The sequence below is a fragment of the Equus przewalskii genome, chromosome X, assembly GCF_037783145.1.
Source record: "Equus przewalskii isolate Varuska chromosome X, EquPr2, whole genome shotgun sequence".
In the NCBI taxonomy this organism is placed as follows: domain Eukaryota; kingdom Metazoa; phylum Chordata; class Mammalia; order Perissodactyla; family Equidae; genus Equus; species Equus przewalskii.
Window position 1 is genome coordinate 59,444,879 of NC_091863.1, and position 16,579 is coordinate 59,461,457.

General features: G+C 37.8%; 1 protein-coding gene across 1 annotated transcript in view; it reads right to left on the reverse strand.

Moving 5' to 3' along the window:
- The window catches only part of MAGT1 (magnesium transporter 1), a 44,710-nt gene extending 32,201 nt beyond the window's left edge, over positions 1-12,509 (reverse strand). The window contains exons 1-2 of the mRNA XM_070605798.1: positions 12,191-12,509; positions 1,299-1,468 (exon numbers count right to left, since the gene is read on the reverse strand). Coding sequence (XP_070461899.1) covers positions 1,299-1,468; positions 12,191-12,385 — 365 coding nt within the window. The 5' untranslated portion in view covers positions 12,386-12,509. The remainder of the gene's footprint in view (positions 1-1,298; positions 1,469-12,190) is intronic.
- Between the last annotated feature and the right edge of the window lie 4,070 nt (positions 12,510-16,579).

Consider the following 16,579-nt stretch of genomic DNA (forward strand, 5'->3'; position numbering starts at 1 on the left):
TTGAATGAGTTTAGGAAAATGTGAGCTAATTTTAAATTTGTTTAAATTTAAATTTGTAGAAAGTAAGATACTAATAAAAACTTAGGTTAATAAGAATTTCATTAATTTGCATTTAATATAGAATTACGGAGTTAGTGTTTGTTCCCTCACATTTTTGTATACTCTTGATTGTTAGTGAGTGAACTGACTTAATTATGAGTAATTCTAGATTTTAAGTTTATTCATAGTTAACACCTACTATTCTTTTTCCTTCTCCTATTCACTTTTACATTCAGCATATGCCTAAAAAAATAAGCACTCTGGGACCAAATACCTTGACTATCTCCTACCTCTAGGGAGAAAATCCTTTAGGAAGAGTTAGCAAGGCTTAGGGTAACATAATACACTATTCTGAAAGAAGCTGTCAATTCCTTCACATGGGCCTTAGGCTGTCAGAATTTGGAAAGCCTCCAAGATTTTACTAAATAAGTTCTTCGCAGGGTGGCTTTGTCATTTCATTAAAAGTGAATTCCCAGATCACATACCGATCTAAAAATATAATTAAAACAACACCAAAAAGCAAAAGTTATTTTATTTTTTAGTATCTACTATTTTTAATTATCCATAGTGCTTCTGTTTAAAGAAATATCAACCTTGATTCCTAATATCATTCAGAAACAGTAAAATAAAATCAATAAACCATTGTTGGATGAAAGTTTAAGTGAGATTATTCTCCATTTTCAAGCTTTACAATCACTAGAAAATAATTTAGAAAAAAGAAACATCTCTAAATCACGCATCTTTGTTTTCTAAAAAAGTTCTCTTGTAATTCCAGATTTGGATGTGGCTACCATTCTTGCATTAATAAATATCCCTAGCTTTGGGTAGATCAGTTAAAATTCTGGAAACTGTTTGTAGCAAAAATGAAAGAATATTTGCTTTACCTGCCTTCTGGGGTTGTTGTGATAAAACAAGAGTATGAAGTTGAAAGCACTTACAAATAATAAAACACTACATCAATGCTATTGGTATACATTTATATAAGTTGATACCAATTTATAAGATGATTGTCAGATTTTTAAATTATTCCTATGATGTCTACCACACTACTTTATCCCTGCTCTTTGCTCCCCCCACTAAGATGGACAACCAAGAAATGACTATAAAAGAGCAGCAGTAATATGTGTTACTACAGACACCCTAACCATGGTATACGTATTGTGTACGTAACCACTGAACTAATTTGGTTCTTCTGAGATCGAGAAATGCTTAAAATCTTATGAGTTATTTAATTTTAAAGTGTAGTTGAAAGTTCATACTTGCACACGACACATTGTCTATGAAGCTGGAGAGCAGTGAACATGACAATAACGGAGTAGTTTCTTGGTGGGGCTTTAACAAGGCGGCGAAACTTGTCTCCATTCATCCTTATTACAGGTCTTTTATTGGTCCATTCCATCAGTTGACTAACCTTTTCTGATAACACCATCTAAAGAAAACAAAGGGGGCATGCTGTTAATACTCTCAATTTGGCATTTAGAGGTCTTTTTAACTAGGCAACTTACTTAAAAACGAAGACTAACAAGGAAAGGTACATAGAAAATGTGAGACCTGAAAATAAAATTTTGGTAGTTGGGCCTGATGATGATGATTCCTAAAATTATATTATTTCCGGGCCGGCCCAGTGGCGCAGCACTTAAGTGCACACATTCCACTTCTCAGCGGCCCGGGGTTCGCCGCTTCGGATCCCGGGTGCAGACGTGGCACCGCTTGGCAAAAGCCATGCTGTGATAGGTGTCCCACATATAAAGTAGAGGAAGATGGGCACGGATGTTAGCTCAGGGCCTTCCTCAGCAAAAAGAGGAGGACTGACAGTAGTTAGCTCAGAGCGAATCTTCCTCAAAAAAAAATATTTCATGATGAGATTTAGTCAGACACTACATGTTTGATGTGACTTGTTTATTATTTACTAATAGACAAAATAATATAAAATCATAAAACCGTTCATTTGTCAAAGATTCCAAAGAACGTTGAGTTAAACCAACCAGCCAGTTTTAGAAAGATTTTGCTTCTCAAAAAGAAAAAAAACACCTACAAAGGAACTAGAATAGTTAAAACAATCTTTAAAACAAAGAATAAAGTGTGAGCAATCACTCTACCTGATTATAAAATTTACTATATAGCTATAATAAGCAAGGCAGGGTGGTACTCATAAAGAGATAGACACATATATCAAGGGAACAGAAACAAAAACTCAGAAATAGACCTACACAAGTATAGCCAACTGATTTTTCACAAAAGGAACTCTCTAAGAAAGATAGCCTTTTCAACAAACAGTGCTGGAGCAAGTGGACATCCATAGCCAAAACCATGAACCTGGAACTTACCTTCACACCTCATATAAAAATTAACTCAAGATGGATCGCATACTTAAATGTAAAAATGAAAACTACAAAAATTTTAGGAAAAAATATAGGAGAAGATGTTCAGGATCAAGGGTTAGGCAAAGAGTTATTAGACTGACACCAAAAGCATGATTCATAAAAAGAAAAAAAATGGATAAACTGGACCTCATCAAATTAAAATTTTTCTCTGCGAAAGATGCTGTTAAAGAGGATGAAAAAACGTGCTTCAGAGAGAGAGAAAATATTTTCAAACCACATATCTGAGAAAGGATTAGCAGCTAGAATATATTTTAAAAAACTATCAGAAAAAGGGTTAATCTCCATAATATACAAAGAACTCACATGGCTTAACAACAAAAAAACAAACAACCTGATCAAAAAATGGGCAGAGGACATGAACAGACATTTCTCAAAAGAAGATATAAATATGGCCAACAGACACATGAAAAGATGTTCATCATCGCTAATCATCAGGGAAATGCAAATCAAAACTACACTAAGATATCACCTTACACCCGTTAGATTGGCAAACACATCCAAAACCAAGAGCGACAAATGTTGGAGAGGTTATGGAGAAAAAGGAACCCTCATACACTGTTGGTGGGAATGCAAACTGGTACAGCCACTATGGAAAACAGTATGGAGATTTCTCAAAAAGTTAAAAATAGAAATACCCTATGACCCAGCCATCCCATTACTGGGTATCTATCCTAAGAACCTGAAATCAGAAATCCCAAGAGTCCCTTGCACCCCTATGTTCATCGCAGCATTATTTACAATAGCCAAGACGTGGAACCAACCTACATGCCCAGAAACTGATGATTGGATAAAGAAGATATAGTATATATACACAATGGAATACTACTCAGCCATAAAAAAAGACAAAATTGGCCCATTCGCAGCAACGTGGATGGACCTCGAGGGTATTATGTTAAGCGAAATAAGCCAGTCAGAGAAAGACGAACTCTATATGACTCCACTCATAGGTGGAAGTTAATATATTGACAAGGAGATCTGATCGGCGGTTACCAGGGAAAAGGGGGGGTGGGGGGAGGGCACAAAGGGGGAAGAGGTGTACCCACAACGTGACTAACAATAATGTACAACTGAAATCTCACAAGGTTGTAATCTATCATAACATTAATTAAAAAAAAACTATCAGAACTAAACAGTGAAAAAACCACAATTCAATTAAAAAATGGGCAAAAGATATGAAAAGACATCTCATCAAAGATGATCTACAGATGGCAAATAAACACATGAAAAGATGTTTAACATCATTAGCCATTATATAAATGCAAATTAAGAGCACAGTGAGATATCACTCCACACCTCTTACTAAAACAAAATATAGTGACAATACCAAATGCTGGTGAGGAGGTAGAGAAACTGGATCTCTTATACATTGCTGGTGGGAATGCACTACGGTACAGGCACTCTGGAAAACAGTTTGGCAGTTTCTTAAATAATTAAGCAACTAACCATATAATAACCATACAATCCAGCAATTGCATTCCCATATACCCCAGAGAAATGAAAAATTTACATCTACACAAAGAAAGAGCTACATTTGCTTCTTTTTAATAGCCAGTCATGATGAGGCAACGGAAGAGAAGCATGGTTAGTCACTGAGAATTTCAGTTTGAAATTAAGTGCAATCATATTTATCCTTCCCTTCATCTCCACCCTCATATTCACACTTTGCAAGAGTAGTAGGAAGACAGGAAAGGATAAAAAAGAAGTGCGGAAGACAAGAATCTCAACGCAGAGTTAAGGCTAATCTATGGCTTTGTTCTTTACAGGGATATGTTTATAAAGAGCTGGGAAGGGGCCAGCCCGGTGGTGCAGCGGTTAAGTGTGCACATTCCGCTTCTCGGTGGCCCGGGGTTTGCCGGTTCGGATCCCGGGTGCGGACATGGCACCGCTTGGCAAGCCATGCTGTGGTAGGCGTCCCATGTATAAAGCAGAGGAAGATGGGCACAGATGTTAGCTCAGGGCCAGTCTTCCTCAGCAAAAAGAGGATTGGCAGATGTTAGCTCAGAGCTGATCTTCCTCAATAAATAAATAAATAAATAAATAAATAAATAAAATATAAAGAGCTGGGAAATCATGCAGTGGTTTATTATTCAGAAGCATTTGACCAGTATGTTTCCCATTGCTTACACTGAAATTTGGCCAGGGCACTGGTGTTCAAACTTTAAAAATAGTTCCCTCTCCTTAAACTCAATCATCAGAGAACAGATGGTAGGATGTGCCTTTTCAACATGGAAGTGGATCATGAACCTACTACAAAGATAGCACTCTTTAAAAGACAGGTGTCAGTAATGCAAATAAGTTGCCTCAGACTTAGGCTAAGAAAAACAATCCCTAGAACCATTAATAGCTTCTGTGGCTTCCGTAACCTCAACAAAATTCTCAAAGAATGCATGTCTAGTGGGTTGTAACTGAGTGACCCTAAATGGTTTTCCTAAGCAGCCAAGGACCAAGGACACAAGCATATTAATCCTCCCCTGCAGATGTTTCACAACACTTTTTACCTGTATTCCAGCATTTATCATTCTAAGATACTTCGACATCTGTTTCCTTCTCTAAACTATGAGCTACTGGAGAGCAGACACACACAGACCTTTACCATATAGCAGGCACTCAGTTGTGTGTACTGAATTTCTATTTAACAGAATTCAGCTAGGAATAAACTCACTTGTATGCATTAACACATAAGAAAGAAAAGATGATTGCATACACAAACACTTACACAGAAATGGAAGGGTCTTTTTTTTTAATTTCAGGAAGGGAATAGTAACATGAATTCTGAAAATGCATGATTTACCTCTAAAGCATGCCTGAGTTCAGCCAACACAGAAAAAAAATATTTCCTGAGTATACTTCTATGAACAATAGAGAAAGATGGCATAAAAATTAGTTTTGTAGCAGATACAAAATAATTCCAGTAAGAGCCACAAAATGAATATGCCACACAAGGAAAATTGAATAAAGACTCTAAGCCCATAGAGAAATACACACACTCTACACACACTCGTAAAACACTGGTATAACAAATAGTTAACAAGACTTGTGGAACAATGAATGACACTAAGGAAACAGGTCTTTGGTAAAGGCAGTGGAAGAGAGTGAACTAGAAGGTAGACAGGATAAGGGGCAAGTGATGGAGGCTAGTTCACCTTTAACAAGAGAATTAGTTATCAACAATTGTCAAGAACAGCGAATATTTGATTTAAATTAAGGCTGCATAGATTAAATTTATTCAGTTTTTCCAACAAAATGAATTATTATTTGATACAGCCTGAATGATCCTCACAGTTGAGAGAACGATATTAGTTCACAGTTTAAAAATATGCACAATTTTAAAGCAGTTATTAATTTTGTTACATTTTCAAATTAAATTTGACAGTTATCAGCAAATTAAAACATGATTTCGCTATTTTATTCACCGTGGCTACAGATTCTAATTGGGGCTTTTTCAGAAAAAAAGCGTAAAGCAGTAACAGTTACTGAACTAGTTTTACCTGGTCTAACTCTAGGCAATCACATAGATATATGATCGTTCCGACAAAACAAATACATATGCTTTCAATTAACTATAAATATGTTGAGTCTTCTAAACGAAAATCTTGAACAGACTTTTTCAACCAGGTCTATGTAAAAAATTTACAATATTCCTCTTCCTGTTTACTAACAGACTGGAAAGACCACATTTCTGGCTATTCAATCCCCAAATAATTTACCAAGTAGAAGAGATTACTTCAAAGGAACTAAAAATTCTCTTTAAAGCTCTTATAAAATAGGATTATCACCTCAAAAGACTGCTTAGGGGCTGGCCCCGTGGCTGAGTGGTTAAGTTCGTTCAGCAGCCCAGGGTTTCACCAGTTCAGATCCTGGGCACGGACATGGCACCGCTCATCAGGCCATGCTGAGGTGGCATCCCACATGCCACAACTAGAAGGACCCACAACTAAAAATATGCAACTATGTAACAGGGGGCTTTGGGGAGAAAAAGGAAAAACAAAATCTTTAAAAAAAAAAAGAAAAAAGACTGCTTAATACAGAGGCAATTAGTTTACTTTCTGAGTTCATTTTCTTTAAAATGAACTCAGGACTGACCACAACAAAAGATGAACTAGTTTTAAACTCTTACAATAAAATTGCATGAACATAGCCTGGAATGTGATAATTAGAAGTTATAATCCTTATTCACAAGGATCTAACCTTTTAATCTTTTAATATATCTTATAGTAAGCCTATCTTGAATTGATTTTATGGAGAAAACACCAGCTACTATTTGGAATGCCTAGTGTGTATGTGTCAGACGTCAACTTCTCTCCTTATAAAGTAATTCAATCTTCAAAACAACACTATGAGGTTAATACTCTATTTTTATGCTCATTTAACTGTTGAGTCAACAGGATCAGAGAGGTTAAGAAAGACACAGAATAGGGATTCCAACAGTCCATGATCATTCTAACCCAGAATTTCTCAACAGTGGCATTACTGACATCTTGGGCCACATAATTTTTGTTGTGGGGAGCAGTCCTGCACACTGCAGGATGTTGAGCAGCATCCCTGACCTCTCCCCACCAGATGCCAGCAGCACTCCTATCCGCAGCTGCAACAACCAAAAATGTCTCTCGACATTGCCAGATAACCCTTGGAAGCAAAATACCCGCTCCCTCATTGAGAACAACTGCTCTAAACTGAAAAGAATTTTCATAGCATAATTTAAGTCTTTATAATCTTATGTATTTGAAAAAATTTTTTATTCATTATCGATCAAAACACAATATAAAAGACAGACTTGGTAATAAAGTAAACCAAAACTTCTCAGAGCAAGCCCTTAGTGTAATGGAAAATCAACTTTCTAGACCTGTTTCTCAAAGTGTGGTTGTTATAAAGGACCCTGTTAAAAGTGCAGACGTCTAGGTTTCATCCTTCAATAAATTTGATTCAGTAGGTCTAGGGTAGGTTCCAAGATTATGAAATTTTTTTTTTTAAAGATTTTATTTTTCCTTCTTCTCCTCAAAGCCCCCGGTACATAGTTGTATATTTTCAGTTGTGGGTCCTTCTAGTTGTGGCATGTGTGACACCGCCTCAACATGGCCTGATGAGCGGTGCCATGTCCGCACCCAGGACCCCAACCAGTGACACCCTGGGCCGACGAAGCAGACCACACGAACTTAACCACTCGGCCACGGGGCCAGCCACCAAGATTATGAAATTTTAACATGTAGCCCAGGTGATTATTTACACTGAAGTTTAAGAACTACTGCTCTACATAATTCTTATGGACAGGGACCACATCACATAAATTTCTATGCATAACACAGGGAAATTAAATAAACATTAAGTGATTCAAATGATGAACAACGGGGGGGGGGGCCCGGTGGCACAGTGGTTAGGTGTGCATGTTCTGCTTTGGGGGCCCAGGGTTTGCCGGTTCGGATCCCGGGTGTAGACGTGGCACCGCTTGACAAGCCATGCCATGGCAGGCATCCCACATAGAAAGTAGAGGAAGATGGGCATGGATGTTAGCTCAGGGCCAGTCTTCCTCAGCAAAAAAGAGGAGGACTGGTGGCAGATATTAGCTCAGGGCTAATCTTCCTCAAAAAGAAAAAGAAAAAGAAAAAATGATGAACAATGGGAAAAAATACACCATTCCTAATAATAAACCACCACCTGATCTTCCTGGAAGAATGTGATATATTCTAGACAACTCAAATATAACACCTCAATAATTCCTAGACACTTCTTTTACTAGTCTTTCGTCTTCTCTAGTAGATGGTTTTATAAAGGAATCTCTCTTTTCTTCACATTTGAGTTGAAAGATGTCTTGATTGCAGTAAATCTCTAGTACTGAAGAACTTCTTCCTTTGGGTGCTTCTCATCTGTTGTCAAGAGCCCATTGTGTGGGTACTGAAAGCTATGGCTCAGAAAGAAAAATTTTGTTTTTCTATAGCCTCTCCACTAAGTCCCACTATTCACTCTCCAGATATTTCTTTATCTTCCAAAGTCACAACCTTCAAAATAAAAGATTAAAATGTTACCTGTGCCCTTCAGGTCCTTCTATTTACTGTTTAATACTTTAAAGTTATTAGTCAGAAACACATCTTCCAAGGACTATGGTACACAAAGGTAAGACGTTTATCAAGTGAACCACTCAGTAGCTCAAGAAATTGATTTGGAAACAACTCACATTGGAAATATTTTTTCCACTAACAGGTTTTTGTTGTTGTTTTTGTTTTGGTGAGGAAGATCAACCCTGAGCTAACATCTGTTGCCAATCTTCCTTTATTTTCTGTATGTGGGACACCACCAGAGCATAGCTTGATGAGCAGTGTGTAGGTCTGAGCCCAGAATCCGAATCCGTGAACTCCAGGCGGCTGAAGCGGAGTATGTGAACTTAACCACTAAGCCACCTGGCCAGCCCCTTCCACTAACAGTTTTAAAGAACATTTAAGAAAATATATCCATCTGCAGTTTTTAATTTGCTTTGGATATATTTATTCAAAACAAAATACAGGGTTACTATGGAAAAACATTAAATTTATAAGCAAAGACTTCCACAATCAATTGATTTCTCCCCTTCTTGGAGTACATTACTCTATTTCCAACTTTTCAAATAAAATAAACAGAAGAGCAAAGATATTCACAAGGAAAATATAATACCAACAAAGTTAAGTAAACTTAAAGTCTTTCTCTTCTCTTGAAACATTTAAATGAGTATGGCCACAAAATAATCCCACTAACAGGAAGTCAATTCATATCTCTAATCCTGTTAGTAATAATCAAGTATAATGAAAATTTAGGACTACAGGGATTAAGAGGGCCAAGAAAGGGCAGTGAGACAACAGTTTACTTTCATTCTATCTGCTTGCATAATATCTATCTCAATTAGCTCTAAGTAGATTAAGCCCGTTAACAACTACAAATTCTCCTACTGTCACTGAATATCACTCATCAAAAATAGCATACAGGAGCCGCCAGCCCTGTGGCCTAGTGGTTAAGGTTGGTGCACTCCACTTTGGCAATCCGGGTTTGATTCCCTGGCGGAGACCTACACATGTCCACAGCCATGCTGTGGTGGTGATTCACACACAAAACAGAGGGAGATTGGCACAGATGTTAGCTCATCTTCCTTAGGGGGAAAAAACAGCATATAAAAACCCATTATCATTTAAAGCTAAAATTTGATCCTGCCATTAAGATCTCTTTTGAATTTCAGAAGTAATAAAGCTAAGCATCATCAGTCTGAATTCCTCTAAAATGCACCTCCCTTTCCCCTGAAACTTATTTGATTGTATCTGTGTTCTAGATCATGATAGTTTATTCATAAAAATTCTTGATATTTTTAGCTTTCTTAATCATCCACTAGTCTCCAGACGTTAGTAAAATAAAATTCTTGGTTAAGCAATAAATTTCTAACTCCATCCTTAAATTAGGAGTGAGACTGAACAGATCTGGGAACATAATTGGCAGATAATAACTGAAGGAGACAGTGAGCAAAGAAGAGAGCATGTTTAATCCTTAAATGCCATCTGCTCCATTCGCAGTTCACCTACTTCCTGGATAGGGCTAAAGTATACCACTGTCGCCTCTCCTTGATGTTTTATTTTTTGGGGGTGTTTCAGTTTGTTTTGCAACTGCTACTGAGCCTCTGGTTCTTAGTAATAAGGTATTTTCTAAAGAATTGCAGGAGTTTTGCACATGTGACACTTTCATGTCAGTTCTCAAAGCAATGTCGGAGAATGTAGACATTTTTCCAATAACAGTCTGTCTTGTCAAAATATGCAGGTAATTCTATTTTCTGAATAATTTTCATAAAAACATTACAAAAGGATCAATTGAAAAAACATTTTACTACCATAGAGGAACACAATCTTATTTTATTTTCTAATATTCATCTAACGTGTTCTACACGCCACGTACTGCATTAGGCACTTTACAACCTTCATCTCGTTTAATTTTCACAATGTACAAAGAAATAGGCATTTTCCCATTCTACTGATAAGGAAAATGAGACTCAGAGTAAATTGCTAAATATCACTTTGGTTGTATTAACATACACACTCTAAAATTTTACAAAAGTTTTTGGAAAACTAAGAAAAGCAGGGAAAAGCTATCCACCATCTGAGCGTTATTATGACCATTTTTATTATGCTTCAGTATGCTTTGTGCATTCACTCTTTTCCATATTTCATATTATTTCTCTATTACAGATTCCCAGAAGTAGATCATGACATACGGATAATTTTATCAAAGACCATGCTTTTTCATTTTTATGATGCTGCCTCCCTAAAATGACACCAGATGCAAGGAAAAGGAACTTCCCTTCTACCACATGGGGGAAACAATTCACCATAAAAATAAAACAGGGGCTGGCCCAGTGGCCAAGTTCACTTGCTCTGTTTCAGCAGCTGGGGTTCGTTGGTTCAGATCCCAGGCATGGACCTACACACCACTCATCAAGCCAATGCTGTGGCAGTGTCCCACATACAAAATAGAAGGAGACTGGCACAGATGTTAGCTTAGGGCCACTCTTCTTCAAGCAAAAAGAGGAAGATCAGCTACAGATGTTAGCTCAGGGTCAATCTTCCTCACTAATAAATAAATAAATAAATAAAACAAGTCACTGAAAAACAAGTCTTTGTAACCTGGCAGAGAGCACAGGCTCTGCAGTTCAGACCAGGGGTGGAATCCCAGCTCAGCCTCTAGACCTGCACTTCTCTGGGCAAGCCCCCAACCCCTCTTTTGCTCAGTGTCAGTTCCTTCATCTCTCAAAAGGGGTTAATACTTAAAATTAGAGAGCATAAATCATTGCTAGTAATCTTTAAAGCTCTAAGAGCATATGGCTGTAAGCCACAAATGTTTCAAAATACAATGTTAAAATTCCTCTGCTTGGGAGATTAGATTGTCGGTTACCAGAGGGGAAGGGGGGAGGGAGGAAGACAAAGGGGTAATAGGACACGTGTGGTGATGGATGGTAATTAGTCTTTGGGCGGTGAACATGACATAGTCTACACAGAAATCGAAATATATAACGATGTACACCTGGAATTTATATAATGTTATAAACCAATGTTATCTCAATAAAAAAAAAATTTCTGTGCGTGGGTTGCTTAATGGTGAGTAAAGAATGTTGTATCTCCTCCACCTGCCAAAGCCAGTAAATTCCACAAGGAGGGATATTAGTTTTGTTCACTCACGTATACCAAGCTCCGAGAACAGCGCCTGGCACGCTTGACATTTGGTAAATGGTTGCAAATGGTTTAAGAGCTTCCACTCCTGTGAATTGCTTTGAATCAATTATTTGGATATTGTAATAAATCTGGCATGGTTTCACTCTTCAGTTTAGTTCTCGCATTCCTGAAGTGAAAATGTTACAAAATACATAGCTCTCAATTATATAAATGAGTGGATTGTTATATATCATTCTATAAGTGAGTTACATCTACTGACAGCAGAAAGACTCAGATATTCTACTCCCTAGACCTAAAGTCGAACTCCCCCCACCCAGCTACCTGATGGGGCCCAGACTCCAGAAGTGTCAAAACTCACGGCTATGCACATGCACAGGCCTGTAGGAGCCAAGTTATCACCAAGCCCACCTCACTCTCAGACTCTACATCCCCAGGAGACAAGGAGTTACAGTTTCTTCTCTAGTGAACCCCACAAGCCTGGAATCGGAGCCGCCGAAGACAGAGCGGGCGGGGAAAGGGGGTCGGGAAGAGAGCAGACCCTCTCAAGCCTCACTCATTGGAAAGAGCCCGTGTTGCCGGAAACAGCGTCCTCACCTCCTTCTTTCTTTGGGCAGAGGCTGAGGGAACCCCGCACACGAGCAGCGCCACCGCCACGGTCGCAGAAACACACCAAAGACACCAACGCGCTGCCATGTTCGCTCCTCTCCCTCCCAGAAGAGAAACTTTCCCCGGGCTGGGGCTCAGGGTTGGGCGTGAGAACAGGCAAACCAGCCCCTGACCCCTCCTCATTGGTCCTGCTCAGCCCTGCCGGGCGACCCCTCACATTACGTCACGGCGCTCTACTGCTAGACGCCCGCTAAAAGACGGTTCACTTCTAATTGGTCTCCGCTAGCCAATAGCAAAAGGATAATCTGGATCTTTTTCATTGGTCCGCTAAGGATGATGGGCCGCCCCTTTCATTAGACGTAAAGTCGCGCTCAGCGGCTCTTCAAATGGGCGTGCGCAGTTGTGAAGTGTTGCGGCTTTTGAGTCCAACATGGCTGAAGATTGCTCAAAGCGGGTGTTCTTAGACTCATTTAAGAAGTGTTTGAAATCTTCCTCTTTCGTGTAATATTCTCGAAAAATTGGACCTAACTACGTGAATGATGGAAGCTAGCTTAGTCTTTCATTCTGCCTCCAAAGTGTTTCATATGAAAAATTTAAAAAAGTAAAAGCCGAAAGGCAAAAAAATATACTTAATATCACTGAGGGAGATTTTAAAAAGTAAATGATCAAGAGCTTGTTGAATACCTTCTGTCTCAGGAACTATGCTATGTGCACTGAACAAAGCGGACGTCAAAAGTGTTTTTAAGTTTTGTTTATTCGTGACATTTTTAAAGTTAAACCTCTTAATTTATTACTTAAGGCACCAACAAGGACTTAAATTTCGGGTTATAGGCAGTAAATGCCTTCTTTTTTATATGTTATTGTCTAGGAGATGGGTGCAAAACTTAGGTTTTAGGAAAGCACTTCTGTCAAGTTTTTGTCATAGTCAGTTTTCATTAAACATCCAATTCCCCTATGTAAAAAATAAAAATCCTATATAGCTGAAGAAGTTTCCATTTATTTGGCTCAGTTCTGTTTATCATAGTAGGTTGTAAAACTGGGATGATTTTACTAAAGAAGAATAATATACTCACGAGGGAAAATACCAACAAAATAAAATCGATTGCCTATAGTTTGGATTTGTTTTACTGAGGTGGAACGTCATGACTACTCTTTTAGGCTCTGCTGGGAAACACACACACAGGGTAAAATAATTTCATTTTGTTGCAGAGACAAGGAGATGGCTATGGAAGGGAAAATAGCTGGTTCTGAAGTGAAGCGATGTGATCTAGAGATATGAAAAAAATTAAAAACATTTATAGACGCTCATAATAATATAAAAGTACACTGAGGCGTTCTATATGATTCCATTTATATGACATTCTGGAAAATGCAAACTCAGAGACAGACAACAGATCAGTGGCTATCAGGGGCTGGAGGCAGGGAGAGGGGTAAAAACTACAAAGGAGCCACACAAGGAGATTTTTTGTGGTGATGGAATCGTTCCTTAATTGTTGGGGTGGTTACACACTCTATGCATTTGTCAAAACTCACAGAACTGCACTCCAAAAAGGAGTGAATTTTACTGCATGTAAATTTAACAAATAAAAATTAAGGTAGGGTCCGGCCCTGTGGCTAAGTGGTTAAGTTCGCACACTCCGCTTTGGCGGCTCAGGGTTTCGCCAGTTCGAATCCAGGGCATGGACATGGCACTGCTCATCAAGCCATGCTGAGGTGGCATCCCACAGCTAAAAAGGACCCACAACTAAAAATACACAACTACGTACCAGGGGGCTTTGGGGAGAAAAAGGAAAAATAAAATCTTAGAAAAAAAGAGCATAAAAATTTAAGGTAAAAATTTAAAGTACACCTATCATGTTGGCAACAATTCATTACATGCTATCATCGGTGCTGTGGGGAAACAGGGATCCTCATACAGTGCTGGTGTATACAAAATGGTACAACATCTATGGAGGGTAATTTGACACTACCTAACAAAACCACACGAGCATTTATCCTTTGATCCAGCAATCCCACTAATCCCACTTGTAGGAATCTACTCTAATAATAAGCAAAAACATGTGCACAAAGTTATTCACTTCAGCACTATTTGTAATTGAAATATTCTAAAAACTACCCAAATGTTCAAATATAGGAGACTGATTGAATGTACTATGGTACATAAACACCATGGAGTATTTCACAACTGTAAAAAAAGGAATGAAGAAGAGTTGTGTAAACGATGTGAATTTTCAAGGTCTATTGTTAAGTGAAAAAGAACAAAGTGCAAAAGAATATGCATATCATGCTGTATTTGTGTAGAATAAAAGAGGAAATAAGAAAATATATACATATTTGCCCATTTTTGCAAAAGGAAACCTAGATAGTTTAAACCAGAAACTAATGAAATTGGTTTCCTACAGGAGGTGGAGGAAATGTAGTGGAACAATTATGGGAGGGAAGGACACTTCTCTAAGCACACCAGTTTTATAGTTTCAACTTTTGGAGTAATGTTAATAGTTTTTAAGTAATCAAAATATAAAACCAAATTATTTGGTTTTTGCAAGATGAAAAAAGTTCTGGAGACAGATGGGGATGATGGTTGCACAACAATGTGAATGTAGTTAATGCCACTGAACTGTACACTTAAAAATGGTTAAATGGTAAATTTTATGTTATGTATATTTTGCCACTATTTAAAAAATAAAATAGGGGCTGGCCCCGTGGCCGAGTGGTTAAGTTCGCTCGCTCCGCTGCAGGCGGCCCAGTGTTTCGTTGGTTCGAATCTGGGCGCGGACATGGCACTGCTCATCAGACCACGCTGAGGCATCGTCCCACATGCCACAACTGGAAGAACCCACAGCGAAGAATATACAACTATGTACCAGGGGGCTTTGGGGAGAAAAAGGAAAAAAATAAAATCTTTAAAAAATAAAATAAAGTTTTTAAAAGTCAAATCAATAAGAATGGAGAAAAAAACTTAAATCGAATACAAACAGAAAAAAGGGAACCCAACTCTATTTCAAATGAAAACTATACTAAAGAATAAAAGAACTGATCTGAATAACTTATAAACACACTACTTTGATTATATACCATTAGTCTAAAGAAAAAAATAACTACAAGCAAATCTCAAACTCTACTAAGTAGGTTTGTTTTTCATAGTGATATAAATATAGCAATTCTGAAAATATGTTGGGTGTAATGCACTATGTAAAAACATTGATGTTATTGAGAGCCAAGAATCTCACTGTTGAAGGAGATACAAATATGAAATGAGAAAAAGTAAAGAAGAACTTTGGGGGTTGGATTTGAATTGGAGGTATTAGTATAAACTTATCATTCATAACATATATTCCTACCTCTATTCACTGAAAGGACTAGAAGCAATGACACTCCACTATCAATGAGCACACCTCGTGCCAAATCTAGGTTGCTAAATTATGCCATCCCTAAAAGAAATGAGGGCTCCTGAGAGAGATGGCTGATTCTAATGCTGGGGCAGGGAAAGTACAAGATAAGCCTTGAACATCTTGTGTCAGAAAATAAAGACATGCTCAAAAATATGATGGAGACGTTAAAAAAAGACATATAAGCCAGCTTGAAGGGACTCCTACTCACCACATCTGGAACTATTGATTATTAAAATGAATTGTGATACTAATGGATTATAGCCTATTGAATCCATGAATCCACACTGATAATGAACAAATAAATAGGGGAGAAAGTAAAATTCCTCTTTACAGTAGAATACCCACTATTAAATATAGAAGGAATGAGAGAGGTGGAAAATTACCATTTGGCAACTTTCCTACTAATAATTGATTTAGGCAAAAATCATCAATGGATATAAAAACTAGTGGGTGAAAGTTTGATGAATAATAGGATATTCACATAGTCTCAATGTGTTCGTTATGTTATTTATTAATTGCAAAGGGAAAAACAGTAACTTTATAGTGTAGGAACTTGGAGGCCACTCCTTTGACCAAATGATTAAAGCTGGTGTTACCAATAATGGGATAATCTAATATATGCTTCCTGATAAGATGCCCTAAGAAGACATCTGTTATGTAGTATTCCTGCCAGAAATGCATAAACTGCATCTAATTATGAGGAAACATCAAGCACACATAATCTGAGGGAACTTTTACAAAATAACTGGCCTGTACTCTTCAAAAACATTACACAGCACAGACCTGTGGAGTCAGAATGTCCGTTACCAGTTCTGCCTCTTAACAATTGCCTAATCATGATCTTCTACGAGTCATTTAAGGATTCTGCACCTCACTTCCATCATCTGTTAAATTGAGAAAATAAAGCTTACCTGTAGTGAGAAAAAATTAATGCCACGAAAGGCAAACAAAGGCTGAGGAACTATTCCATTTTAACGGAGACTAA